The 14,196-nt window shown below is 35.9% G+C and overlaps 1 protein-coding gene across 6 annotated transcripts in view; it reads right to left on the reverse strand.

The window, feature by feature from the left end:
* Window positions 1-14,196, reverse strand: part of PHKA1 (phosphorylase kinase regulatory subunit alpha 1) — a 130,559-nt gene that overhangs the window by 98,005 nt on the left and 18,358 nt on the right. For all 6 annotated transcript variants that reach the window (XM_045384155.2, XM_045384154.2, XM_045384153.2 and 3 more), the window contains exons 4-5: window positions 13,455-13,623; window positions 1,883-1,965 (exon numbers count right to left, since the gene is read on the reverse strand). In XM_045384155.2, the coding sequence (XP_045240090.1) occupies window positions 1,883-1,965; window positions 13,455-13,623 (252 nt within the window). The remainder of the gene's footprint in view (window positions 1-1,882; window positions 1,966-13,454; window positions 13,624-14,196) is intronic.

Consider the following 14,196-nt stretch of genomic DNA (forward strand, 5'->3'; position numbering starts at 1 on the left):
AAAAGAAATTTTTAAAAGCAGACAGTGGGAAAAGGCACATTCATGTAGAGGAACAAAGATAAGGTTGACAACGAATTTGTCATTAGAAGCAATACAGGCAAGAAGACAGTGGAATAGTATTTTTAAAGTACTGAAAGACAAAAACATCTGCCATCATAAAATTCTACACCTAGTGAAAATATTTTTCAAATACGAAGATGAAATAAAGACTTCTTCAGGCATACAAAAGCTGCAATAATTCATCACTAGAAGAATGAAGAAATGTTAAAGAAAGTTTTTCAGGCAGAAGGAAATAATGCCAGTTGGAAATCTGAATCTACATGAAGAAACAAAGTACACCAGAAATGGTAAATGAATTTCTAATTTTTATTTAAACATATTTAAAAGATAACTGTACAATTAACAGAAATAAAAAAATAATGTGTTGGTCACAAAGGAGGAGGGTGGTTAGTAAGAAGTGGAAAACAGGCCGGGTGTGGTGGCTCATGCCTGTAATCCTAGCACTTTGAGAGGCCTAGGAGGGTGAAATTGCTTGAGTCGAGGAGTTTGAGACCAGCCTGGGCAACATAGCAAAACCTTGTCTCTACAAAAAATACAAAAATTAGCCAGATGTGGTGGCATATACCTGTAGTCTCAACTACTCAGGAGGCTGAGGTGGGAGGATCACCTGAGCCTGGGAGTTTGAGGCTGCAGTGAGCCATGATCGTGCCACTGCACTTCAGCCTGGGCGACAGACAAAAACAGAAACAGAAATGGAAACACAGCAAAGGGGCACACAGAGAAGACACCTTTGGTGGTGTGTCTCCAGTATTGTCTTGGAGTAATTGACTGCATTTATATACTCAACAAATAATAATAACTTTTGTATCTTTACGGAGGTATAACTGATATACAAAAAAACTGCACATATTTAAAGTGTACAACTTGATTAATTTTGATATATGTTTTCAGGCATGAGCTATCATCATAATAATGAATATTGCAAAATTTCCAAAAGTCTTCTCATACTCTTCTGTAATTCATCTCTCCCTCTGCTCCTGTCCTGAGGCAATCATGGATCTGCTTTCTGTCACTATAGATTTCTAGAATTTTATGCGAGTAGAATCATACAGTCTGTACATTTTTTGTCTGACTTCTTTCACTAAGCATAATGCCTTTGAGATTCACCCACTGATGCATGAATCAACAGTTCATTCCTTTTTATTGATGTATTCTATTTTATGGATATATCACAGTTTGTTTATCCATTTACTTGTTGATAGATATTTGGGTTATTTCCAGTTTGGGAGATTATGAATAAGGCTTCAGTGAACAACAATGAAAAGTTGTCTATGTTAGACTGTAGAAGAAAAAAAATCGCATTCCTGTATAGTGTCTAACTTAACATTTTATATAGAGAAGATGTTAAATATATTATGATTTAACAGAAACCTACCTCATATGGTAGTTGTAAGGAAAAATAACTTTTTTGCATTGTAAGCACTGAATCAACACCTGCAGATAATATTACAAACATGACTAAATTTTGTTTCTAAGTAGCTAACTGACCCACAATACAACCTAGCTATCTTGCTCTTAAGACCTTAAATCATTAAAATAAGACCACAATTTAGCCCAGATTGCCAAATACATACCATGAGATATCACAGAGTTTTAAAGGAATGAAAGAATAGCATCCTGACCCTCTTGTCTCTGTAACCCCCTTGAAGAGAAGACGTAGGATCACAGGTCTTAATAAAGCAAGAGGCTAAAGACAGTTTCTGCCAGAGCCTTTTAGGTTGGTTCACTATAAGCAGTAGCATTAAGAAAACAACTGAGTTGCCCAGTATTTAGAAAACAAAAACATCGTATGTCTAAAATCCATTCTAAAATGAGTACTCACAGCAGTTTTATATGCAGCTTCAATGTAAAACACAAGGTTCTGTATGAAATTGACTTCATCTAGGCTGTGGACGATATGGAGTCCTGAGGAAAGAGGGAATAAAGATACAGAACTAGTCAATTATCACTGTAAGCTTTATAGGCAGCCATAGTGACAAAGTGACCTCACTGGTCCCAAGTAATCCTACTCCTGTCTAGGAACAATGGGAGGTACTTTGATCTTAAACTATAAAAACAAGACCACAAACAAGCCCTAGGCTAGTCTCCAACTAAGCGAGATATAAGCATATTTCAACATGGAAGAATTTTAACTGTTATTTACAGATTTTACCAAAAAGTAAAGGTTATAGTATAATTAGTATATGTAACTAATTTATAATATGCTTAAATGTACAAACCTAAGCAGTTGGGGAATAAAAGACAAATATTTCAAAACTGAGCTGGAAGGGGTCTAAATACTAAGCAAGAAATAGATAAAATTATGATTTTAAAAAGGACTTAAATTGCATTTTTAAGTAAAAATAACTATTCTAAATGTAAGCCATACAAAGATATTATAACTTACACACACAGAGTGTTTTACATGAATTATCCATTTAATTTTTACAACAACCCTAAGAGGTAAGCACCTCTATTTTCTCCATGAGGCTTAAAGGAGTTAAAAATTTTCCTAAGGTCATGTAACTAACAAATAGTGGAACCGGGACTCAATTGACTTGTCGATTTCAGTTTCATTTCAGAGAATGCTGAATGCAGTTTCATTAGGAGGTAAGATGTTACACTGCCTCCTAATATTTATAATATGATCCATTTTTGCTTAAAAACTCCTCTCTTTATATCTCCCCCCTCAAACATACAGAACTACAAAAATACATACCAGGAGGATGTTAGTTAATAGCAGTTATCTTTGGTGGTGAGATTCAAGGTAGTTTTATCTTTTCTGGACATCTTTGCAATTTTACAGTATTCTACAAGAAACAGGTGCTACTTGTGTAATGTAAAAAGTTATATTAAAAAGCAAAATCATAATAAATCAGAAAACTGCAGGATATATTTCACAAAAATTTATACAAAATTACTAAATCCTGAGCACTAAAAGTTTTTATACATGTAAAATTTACTAAGCAGTTTTTAATACACCTTTTATAACAATAAATATTACTGTGTACGTATTAAAGACTTGGTTTAGACTACTTGATTCTAAACTAAGAAATCATTTCAGAATTTAAAAATCAGGCAGCTAATTTTTCCTTTCCAGTCTATAACAAGCAGGAGGAAAAAGTGAACATCAGGTTAGCTATAGATACTAAACTTTTAAGCTTCTCATATTTACTTGGTGGAGGCTATTCTATTTAAACAAAAAATTTTGTGTCCACATTTGTCACAAAAACACATGTGCTGGTTTAATGGAAATGAGTACATATGTCAGCTATGTAGTTGTGTTATAGTCAGAAAAAAACAAGAATTTCCAGTTTGCTGAACAGTGGGCATATCTAGAGCAATTAGATCTAGGTGAAAAAAACTTCCTTAAAAGGGCTTGAGAATGGAAAAAGTCCTCTCACATTCTTAGAAGCATGACGTAAAATGATTGTCAAATGTTTCTTAAAGTCACCTTTCAAATGAACTCCACTGTGAATATCCTGAACACCCATTCCAGTTCAGAAAGAATTCTTAGAACTAACACGCCCTTCGTAAGTCAGTACTTAGTAATACTCTTTCATGAAAAAAATCAAACTGTACTGAAGGATAACCAGTGAGTCTTGCTCCTACCCAGAACCACATCACCTTCACCACTGCCAAATCTCTCTGGAGAAACCTGTTTTACCAGTTTCTTCTGTATCCTTTCAGAGATATATTATGCATGTACAAACATGACACAAAGGATAGTACTGTATATTATACTGGTTTTGCTTTTTCATATATAAGTAACTTGGAGATAATTTCAAATACGTCTGTCTCATTTTTTTAATGTCTACAGAACATTTCACTGAATGGTTACTCATGTAACCAGTTCCCTACTGAAGGACATTTAGGTTGTATCAAATCTTTCATCACTAGAATGTTGCAATGAGTATTTGTGTAAATATATCTTTATGCACATGTGCCAGTATATCAGGGCAGATTCTTAGAATTGCTGACCCAAAGATGTAAGCATATTATTTTCCAATGTTTTATTATGAACACTTTCAAACAAACAAAAGAAACAATTTTACAGAGGACTCCTGTATACTCACCACCTGAACTCCACCATTAACATTTTAGTGTACTTTGTTCATCACGTATTCTATCCATCTTCCTTTTTGACACATTTCAGAGTAAGCTGCAGATATTCGTACACTTCCCTCTAAATACTTCATCATGTATATTAAATTTTGATAATCATCTCCAAGTTATTCTTCAAAGAAATTCTACAGTTTATATACCAACACTGACTGCCTGTTTCCCTACATCTTTGCAAACACAGGCTTTAATAACAATTTTTAATCTTTGTCTCACTTTAATGGATAAGAAATAGAACCTCCTTGTAGTTTAATTTCCAATTTTTTATTATGAGTAAGGTTGTGAATCTTTTCATATATTTATAAGCCATCTGTATTTCGTATTTCTTTTCCTATGAACTATTTGGTCACGTCCTTCAGATTTTTACTGAATTGCTGGTCTTCCTGTTACATACATATACCAGTCTTGGTATATATATGGTCTTGGTATATACATATATATATATGTACCATCTGTATAATAATAAGCCTCATTCTCTGTCGTTTTTAAAAACAACTTTATTGAGATACATAAAAAGTATGCATTATAAGTATATATTCAATGGTTTCTAGTGTATGCACAGTTGTATGACCATCACCGCAATTGATTTTAGAACATTTTCATCACTCCAAAAAGAAATCTTGCACCCATTAGGAGTCATCATACATATATATGTGTGTACCAGAAAGACTGACAATAGAAATCAGAGGCTGAGAGAAGGCAGAAGTATGAAATTGGCCTTATTCATCTCTTAGATTTGTATCACAGCTATACCATACAAATGCCACATATTTCTACCACTTATGTCCTTTTGCTCATAATCTCCATTTAAATGGCCTTCCCTTCCTTTCCATATCTTGAAATCTCACTGTTCTTTCAAGGCCCAGCTCAAACGCTACCTCCTCTGTGATGCTGTCATTGCTTCCCCTCTTCTGTGGTTCATACATATTGTGTGTGTGTGTGTATGTGTGTGTGTATTTGCTCAGCATTAAACTTTAAGGGCGCGGTGGCTCAAGCCTGTAATCCCAGCACTTTGGGAGGCTGAGACGGGCAGATCACGAGGTCAGGAGATCGAGACCATCCTGGCTAACACGGGGTGTTACCCCGTCTCTACTAAAAAATACAAAAAAAAACTAGCTGGGGAAGGTGGCGGGCGCCTGTAGTCCCAGCTACTGGGGAGGCTGAGGCAGGAGAGTGGCGTAAACCCGGAAGGCGGAGCTTGCAGTGAGCTGAGATCGTGCCACTGCACTCCAGCCTGGGCGACAGAGCGAGACTCCTCTCAAAAAAAAAAAAAAAAAAAAAAAAAATTCCTTTTTTCTATTATTGATATTTTAACAAATATTAAGGAAATTAGTCTCTTGCACATCATATGTGTTGCAAGTATTGTTGCTAGTTTGTCGGAATTTGGACTTTGTTTATAGTATTTTTTATTATCAGAAACTTTTTTTTTTTTTGAGATGGAGTCTCGCTCTGTTGCCCAGGCTGGAGTGCTGTGGCACGATCTCGGCTTACTGCAACCTCTGCCTCCTGGGTTCAAGTGATTCTCCTGCCTCAGCCTCCTGAGTAGCTGGGATTACAGGTGCCCACCACCACGCCTGGCTAATTTTTTTGTATGTTTAGTAGAGAAGGGATTTCACCATGTTGGCCAGGCTGGTCTTGAACTCCTGACTTCGTGATCCACCCACCTCAGCCTCCCAAAGTGCTGGGATTACAGGCGTGAGCCACCGCGCCTGGCCACATCTAAATCTTTGATCTATTAACATATATTTTAAATCATGGAACTGTGTAACTTTATAATTAAAAAGAACTATATGATCGGTATTATCAGATTGCAAACTCCTCCTGATCCATGGTTCTGTCAAAATAGCATCCATAGCACAGGGAAGTTGCAGGAGCAAACTGGCAAACTGTGTTTTTTCTTGTAACGGTAATGACATTAACTTCTTGGAAAGACGCGGGTAAAGAGAAGAGATGATAGTGACATGAGACATCAGCTTCTTAGCTTTAGCTTATCATCTTTGTGTGCCAACGCAATTGAGCAGGGACAGAGAAGGCAAAAGTATGAAACTGGTCTTATTCATCTGTTAGACTTGCATCACAGCTATACCATACACATGCCAGACATTTCTACCATTTATATCCTTTTGCTCATTATATTCTCCATTTAAATGGCCTTCTTCTTTCCACGTCTTGAAATCCTACTGTTCTTTCAAGGCTCAGCTCAAATGCTATCTCCTCTGTGATGCTATCATTGATTCTCCTATTTTGTGACTCACAGAATTTTGTTTTTCTTACTTTTATGAACTTATTTTTTTACTCTGTATTATAGACAAAAGTGTACTTGAATTTTAAGGAAAGAACTATCTTATTTATATCTGCATCTTCTAAAAGTATCTCACATAGCCACTAAAAGTATCTCACATAGTATTATGAATGGTATTAAACAGCATTGAACAGTAGATGTTTGAAAATGTATTAAGGGATTTTAAACACCTCTGCTAACCACAGGAAAGGGATGTCTCTTGAGGAAAGGTCATAAATGGAGGACCTCTGGATCCTGTGCCTCCTGTAGAGCTGAGACACTGCTTGTTGAACAAAGAATGCAGAGGTGAGTACACATAAAATGAGATAGGGCTGGATTAGACCAAATGTAACAGTACTATATAAAGAATACTAAAGCATACAGGGCTCCAGAAATGGAGCTAAATCAGTGGTCTATTGCACTTATATTCTGCACTCATCTGTACAACATTAAGCCTCTTTGTCTCATTTTTAGAAACAACTTTATTGAGATACGTAAAAAGAATGCATAAGAAGTATATATTCAATGGCTTCTAGTGTATGCACAGCTGTGCGACCATCACCACAATCAATTGTAGAACATTGTCATCACTCCAAAAAGAAATCCTGTGCCCCTTAGCAGTCACTCCCCATTTCCCTTCTACAGTTGCCCTCCAGCCTAAGTAATCACTAATCTACTTCCTGTCTCTATGATTTGCCTTAGTTGACATTCATATAAATGGAATCGTACAATATATGGCCTTTCATGTCTGGGTTCTTTCACTTAGCATAATAATTTCAAGGTTTGTCAGTGTTGTGGCATGTATCCGTAATTCTTTTTTTATTGCCCCAAATATTCCATCTTCAGAGGTAGCAGTAACATGAAAAAAACTTTAAAAATTCCATTGTGCAGATGTATCATATTTTATTTATCCATTTATCAGTTGATAAACATTTGGGTTATTTTTGTTTATGGCTATCATAAGTAATGCTGCTATAAACATTAATGTATAAGCTTTTGAGTGAACCTACGTTTTCATTTCTCTTGGGTATATATACACTTAGGAGTGAAACTGCTAGATCATATGGTATCTCTTTTTTAATCCTTTTAAGGAACTACCAGACTCTTTTCCAAAGCAGCTGCACCATTTTACATTTCCACCAGCAGTGTATGAGGGTTCCAATTTCTCCACATCCTCAGCAATACTTATAATCTGTGTTTTTGATTACAGTCATCCTGATGGGTGTGAAGTGGTATCTCATTGTGGTTGGGACCCGCATTTCTTTCAAAATTAATGATGCTCAGTATCCTTTCACATACTTATTGGTTATCTGAACATCTTTTTGGAGGAATGTCAACTCTGATTCTTTGACCATTTTTAATTAGGTTATTTATCTTTTATATTCAGTTCTGAGAGTTCTTTATTTTAGATACAAGTACCTTATCAGATACACGATCTGTGAATATTTTCTTCTATACTATTGGTTGCTTTTTTACTTTCTTGATGGGGTCCTTTGAAGCACAAAAGTTCTTAATTTTGATACATTCCAGTTTGTCTATTTTTTCTTTAGTAGCTTATGCTTTTGGTGCCATATCTAAGAGGCTTTTTCTTAACCCAAGGTCAGAAACATTTACTCCTATATTTTTCTCTGAGTGTTTGCTATGTATTGAATTTTGTCCTCCCCCCAAAAATTCATATGTCGAAGCCCTAACTCCTAATGTGACTATATTTGGAGATAGGGACTTCAAGGAGATAATTAAGAAGATAAATGAGGTCATGAGGGTGGCCCTAACCCAATAGGACTGCTGTCCTTATAAGAAGAGGAAGATACACCAGGAGTGCACGCACATAGAGAAGAGGTCATGTAAGAACACAGGAAGGGTAGCCATCTGAAAGCCAAGATGAGAGGCCTCACCAGAAACCAACCCTGCCGGCCTTGCTCCTGGACTTCCAGCCTCCAGAACTGTGAGAAAATAAATTTCTGTTATTTAAGCCACCTATTATGTGGTATTCTGTTGTGGCAGACTAATATAGTGTTTTAGTTTTCCCTCTTACATTTAGGTTTACAATTTATTTTGAGTTAATTTTTTTAAATTTCATTTCATTTTCTGTTTGTTTGTTTGAGATGTAGTCTCATTCTGTTGCCCAGGCTGGAGTGCAATGGCACGATCTCGGCTCACTGCAACCTCCGCCACCCGGGTTCAAGCGATTCTCCTGCCTCAGCCCCGAGTAGCTGGGATTACAGGTGCACACCACCATGCCTAACTAATTTTTGTATTTTTAGTAGAGTAGGGGTTTCACCATGTTGGCCAGGCTGGTCTCAAACTCCTGACTTTAAGTGATCCTCCCACCTCAGCCTCCCAAAGTGCTGCAATTACAGGCATGGGCTGCTGCGCCCAGCCTTGAGTTAATTTTTATATATGGTGTGAGGAAGAAGTCCAATTTCATTCTTTTGCATGTGGACATACAGTTGTCCCAGCACCATTTGTTGAAGAGACTATTCTTTCCCCATTGAATTATCTTGGCACCTTTGTCAAAAGTCAACTGAGCATAAAGTGATGGCTTATTTCTAACCTCTCAATTCTATTCGAAAGAGCTACATGTCTATACTTATGCCAGTACCTGTGCTGTTTTAATTAATGTAGCTTTGTATTTTTGAAATTAGGAAGTTGGAGTCCTTCAACTTTCTTCTTTTTTAAGATTGTTTTAGCTCTTCTGGGTCCTTTAAATTTCCATACAAATTTTAGAAACAGGTTGTCAATTTCTGCAAAGTCAGTTGATGTTGAATCTGTAGATTAATTTGGGAAATGTTGCCACCTTAACAATAAATCTTCTAATCCTTGAATATAGATGTCTTTCCATTTAGTCAGATCTTTACTTTCTTTCAACAATGTTTTGTATCTTTCAAAGTACAAATTTTATATTTCTTTTATTAAATTTATTCCTTATTATTTCATTTTTGATCCTATTTTAATAGAAATTATTTTTAAATTTCATTTTGGTTATTCACTCCTGTTTAGAAATATAATTCATTTTTGCATATTTATCTTGTATGTTGTTACCTTGCTAAACTTTGTTTATTCCAGATTTTTAGTGAATTCCTTAGGATTTCTCTATGTAAGAACTATCATCTGCAAATGGAGATAATTATACTCCTTCATTTATTTGATGCCTTTTATTTCTTTTTATTGGCTCTTTGCCCTTGCTAAACTGCCAGTACAATTTTAGATACTGGTGGCAAGAGTTGATGTCCTTGTCTTATTCTGATCTAAGGGGAAAAGCATTCATTCTTTCACCATCAAATGTCATGTTAGCTGTGGATTTTCAAAGATGCCATTTATCAGGTTGAAAAAATGCTCCTCTATTCTTTATTTGGTAAGTATTTATCATGATAAGGTATTGAATTTGTCAATTGTTTTTCTGTGTCTACTGAGACAATAATATACCTTTGTCCTTTATTCCATTGACATGATGTATTGCATTAATTAATTTTCAGATAATAAAACAACCTTGCACTCCTGGAATATATATGGTTTGGTCAAGGTATATAAACGTGTTAATATATTGCTGGATTCAGTTACCTAGTATTTTATTTTTATGTCTTTATTAATAAGAGATATTGATCTATAATTGTACTTTGTTGTGATATCTTTGTCTGGTTTTAGCATCAGAGTAATGGCTTCACAGAATGAGGTTGCAAGTGTCACCTCTTCTATTTTTGGAAGTGTTTGTAAAGAATTGGTGTTCACTCTTCTTTATTTGGTAGATTTATCAGTAAAGCTATCTGCACCTGGGCTTTTCTCTGTGGAAGGATTTTATATTACTAATTCTCTTTGATTGTAGTAAGTCTACTCCGATTTCCTTTGCTTCTTGAGTCAGATTCAGTAGTTTGTCTTTCAAGAAATTTTCCCATTTCATCAAAATTATCTAGTTTGTTGGTAACCAGTTGTCCATAGTATTCCCCTTTAGTTCTTTACATTTTTGTAAGGTTGTATCGATATCCCCTCTTTTATTCCTAGTTTTAGTAATCTGAGTATTCTCTCTTTTTCTCTTGGTCAGTGCAGCTAAAGATTTGTCAATTTTGTTGATCTTTTTAAAGAATGAACTTTTGGTTTTGTTGATTTTCTCTACTGTTTTTTCCATTTTCTGTTTCATTAACTTCTGCTGTAATGTTTATTACTTCATCATTTCTCTTTGCTTTGGGCTTAGTTTGCTTGTCTTTTTCCAGTGCCTTAAGGTGGAAGGTTAGGTTACTGATTTTTCTTTTCTTTTTTTTTTTTTCATTGGTGTTTACAGCTATAAACTTCCCTCTAAGCACTGTTTTCTCTGCTTCCTATAAGTTTTGGTATGTTGTATTTTCTTTTTCATTTAGCTCAAAGTATTTTCTAATTTCCCATGTGATTCTTATTTGACTCATTGGTCATTTAGGTGTGTATTGCTTAATTTCCATATATTTGTGAGTTTCCTAAATTTCTTTCTGTTCCTGATTTCATTCCATTTTGGTCATAGAACATACTTCGTGTGATTTTGAAATCTTTCAAATTTATTGAGGTTTGTTTTACGGTATACCATATAATCTATCCTGAAAAATGTTCATGTGCCATTGAGCTAGTATATGGTTTAGCTTCTTGCTCTTATTGAGCTACTAGCCTCCTCTTAATTGCTTAGAACCCAAATCTCCATTGCTTTTTGAGATTGCCTTTAGGTTTTAACTTTCCCACACTCTTAAATAAAGTCAATTCCTTTGGGAAAAGCTACAGAGCTTTGTGTCCTTACAGCCTGCCTCTCTCCCCAGCAAAATTTCTGTGGCAGTGCTCCAGAGCTAGTGGTGAGAACAGTGGCCCAATTCTTTTGTAGTGACACCCCTGCTTTACAAATTGAGTGCTGGGAAGAGATGGTAACCTTTGATCTTCTTAGTTTGCCCCTCCCGGTGGGGAACCTCCACCCTCATAGTGAAGTGGGCCAAGGTTGATCAGGGCCTAATTCTCACCCTGCCTTTTCCTGGGGAGGAGGGGAGCTCCAGGCCTGTTAGCTATTCTTGCCTGAACTAGCTTCTGCAACATGGAGCTGGAGAGGATGAGAAATGATCACAACCTACCTCCCTCAGGGAGATACAGTGTCCCTAAACTGGGAACTAGCTGGGGAGATTGTGCTCTTGGCTGTGCCCGCCTTGAATATTGCTTCTGCCATGCTGAGGTGGGGTGGAGGAGGGAGTAGATTGAGACTCAAATGCCACACTCCCTCACTGCTTTTACCAATACTTGGTAGATTTCCTAGAGTAAATGTTTCTCTACTTGCTGTATGTCCTTCAGACAATTTCCAATAATGTAAGTGGCTGGTTTTTAAAAAATAATTTTCAACATTTATGGTTATTTTGCTGGGGGTTCCATGGAGCTCCTCACGCCCCCATTCTATAAGTTGCAGTCAGGTTCTGTCTAAGCCTCTCTTTTAACCAAGGTTGAGATTTGTAAGTATTCAAAAATGTGTAGAGCATCACTAAATACTCTATGATCTTGCATACTACCATTTATATCTCAAATATGCCCTTTCATTCTCAAGGTAACTGCCTTACATAAATTCTATATCAATCTTGCCTTAAAGTATTTCACTAACTTTCTAACTAGTTTGGCATCTTAATCTTCTTTCCTATCCAATCTATCTTCCTACTACTGAAGTGAATCATCCGAAACTTCCTTGATTATTTACCTTGAATGACTCACTACTGACTACGGACTAAACTCCAAACTATATAGTATGGTACACAGGCCCTCAAATAGCTAGCCCCAACTTTCTAGTTTCACAGTTAGTCATTTTTCCAGATGCATGTTATACTCTAACCATAGAAGATATCCAGCCTTACCTTGATGGCCAGTACCTTTCAAATTTCCATGTTATATTCATGCTATCCCCTTCCCTTCTCTGATTTGTAAATTTCTACATATTCCTCAAAAGGCCTGATCAAATAATATCTACCTTATTCCAAGTACCTATCAAACTCAGCTGATTGAGATGAAAATCAAATGTTAAGTCAGGAATCAATAAACATTTGTTGAATGAATGGTTATGTCTCCTATAAGCCTCTTTGATACATTTCTGCTTGCATTCTGGGCTCAAAATGAAAAACTACAAGAGATACTCAGACATTGTTGCTTTGTAGACAAAACGCCAGAATTGGTATTAAAATAATATTAGAAATAGAGTTATAGCTGTCATTCTATTTAAATAAATTAAACCTAAAACTACATTTATTCTGGAAGAAACCTCCTCCCCTACAACAGGAGGACATATCTGGGTAGCTAGTTCATACTTTTGAGAAAAGGCTATTCAGCTTCTGAGCTGTGTGTTCTAGAGGAAATAAAGGAAAGGTTTATCATCAAATATTTATTTCTATTAAAAAAGGAGAAGAAGAGTATTTTGAGGGAATTCCCACCCTGGATGCCCTTAGTACCAAGGAGCTCAATAACCGATTGGAAGATGAAGAAATTAAAATGTCAAAAATTTGGTATTTTGAGAAGTACATTAGTTTAGGAAGCTCTGGCAAACGTCCCATTACATTTATAAACTAGGTATAATCGGATACATTGCCCTCCCCCAATTTAGGAGAAATAAAAGGAAATTAAATTGTTTCTTACATTTCCCTTTCTCAGGTAAAGCATCCAAAATTAATGAGAACCATCTGAAAAGAATATAGTATTCAATAATTTAAAAATTTGGATTCTGATTCCTAAGTTAATTTTCTTAATTTAGATGCCTATAGACAGATGCCTTGTTATATTCATAAACAGTAGCATAAAGTAGGTGATTGAATTTGTATTTATACTAACCGACAGGCTTGTCAATGTACTGTATGAGAACAAGCAATAAACCCCAGCCATTCTTTGCCATCTCATATCTGAGGATTAATAAATAATAAAAAACACCTGTCTCAAGAAGATCTACCCCAGCCTTCCTAGTCCTCAATTTAAAAGAATATTAATTAGTACCCCAGACTCCATGCTCAGGGGCTCCCAGCACTTCTCTCCTTGTACTGACCTGAGGCAGTCATTTGCGCTAAGAAGAGCAGGTACACAGAGGTAGCATCCAACTGCAGGTGTCCCCATTGATCATCACCCACTACAGTGGCACAGGTTTTGGTGTTGTACTTGGCATGGAGGCTATCCTTAGTACTCTGACTATATTTGAAGGATTCTACTTTATCCACCTGAGAAGAACAAAAACATTAACAGAAGGATATACTGAAAAGTCAACCCATATGCCACACTTATACTCTAACATACATTATTGCAATGTGAAAATACATTATCTTCAGGCAATTGTGAATATTTAAAATACACTGTTACCTCTTTTTCTCTACACTAACACAACTGGAAAGTCTGTTACTGTTGTTTTTCAATTTAGGTGATTTAATTAGAAAATAATACCAAATAGTCAAAAACAGCTCTTTCCTATTCATTGCCTCTTGTTCACTCTTCATATGGTTGCTTTACTACACTGCACACTGTAGATATAAATTGAGATTCAGAGTGCTTGAGTGAGAACAGCTTAGTAAGAGATAACTGAATGTGAAAAGATACATTTGTTCCTGAAACTGAGGTAAAAATTTCAAAGTAAATTAGAATAAGAGGATATATTTTGAGAGAGTAATGAGAAGAGCTGCTGAGAGACACACAGAGTGAGGGAGTAAAGGTATGACAGTCTGAAAGGAAAATATCTTGGGCCCTTTCAAGCTGGGAACTGCTTAAGGAAAATCTGCCTCCCATTCTATTCAAAGTCA

This window comes from Macaca fascicularis, chromosome X (assembly GCF_037993035.2).
Source record: "Macaca fascicularis isolate 582-1 chromosome X, T2T-MFA8v1.1".
Lineage (NCBI taxonomy): Eukaryota > Metazoa > Chordata > Mammalia > Primates > Cercopithecidae > Macaca > Macaca fascicularis.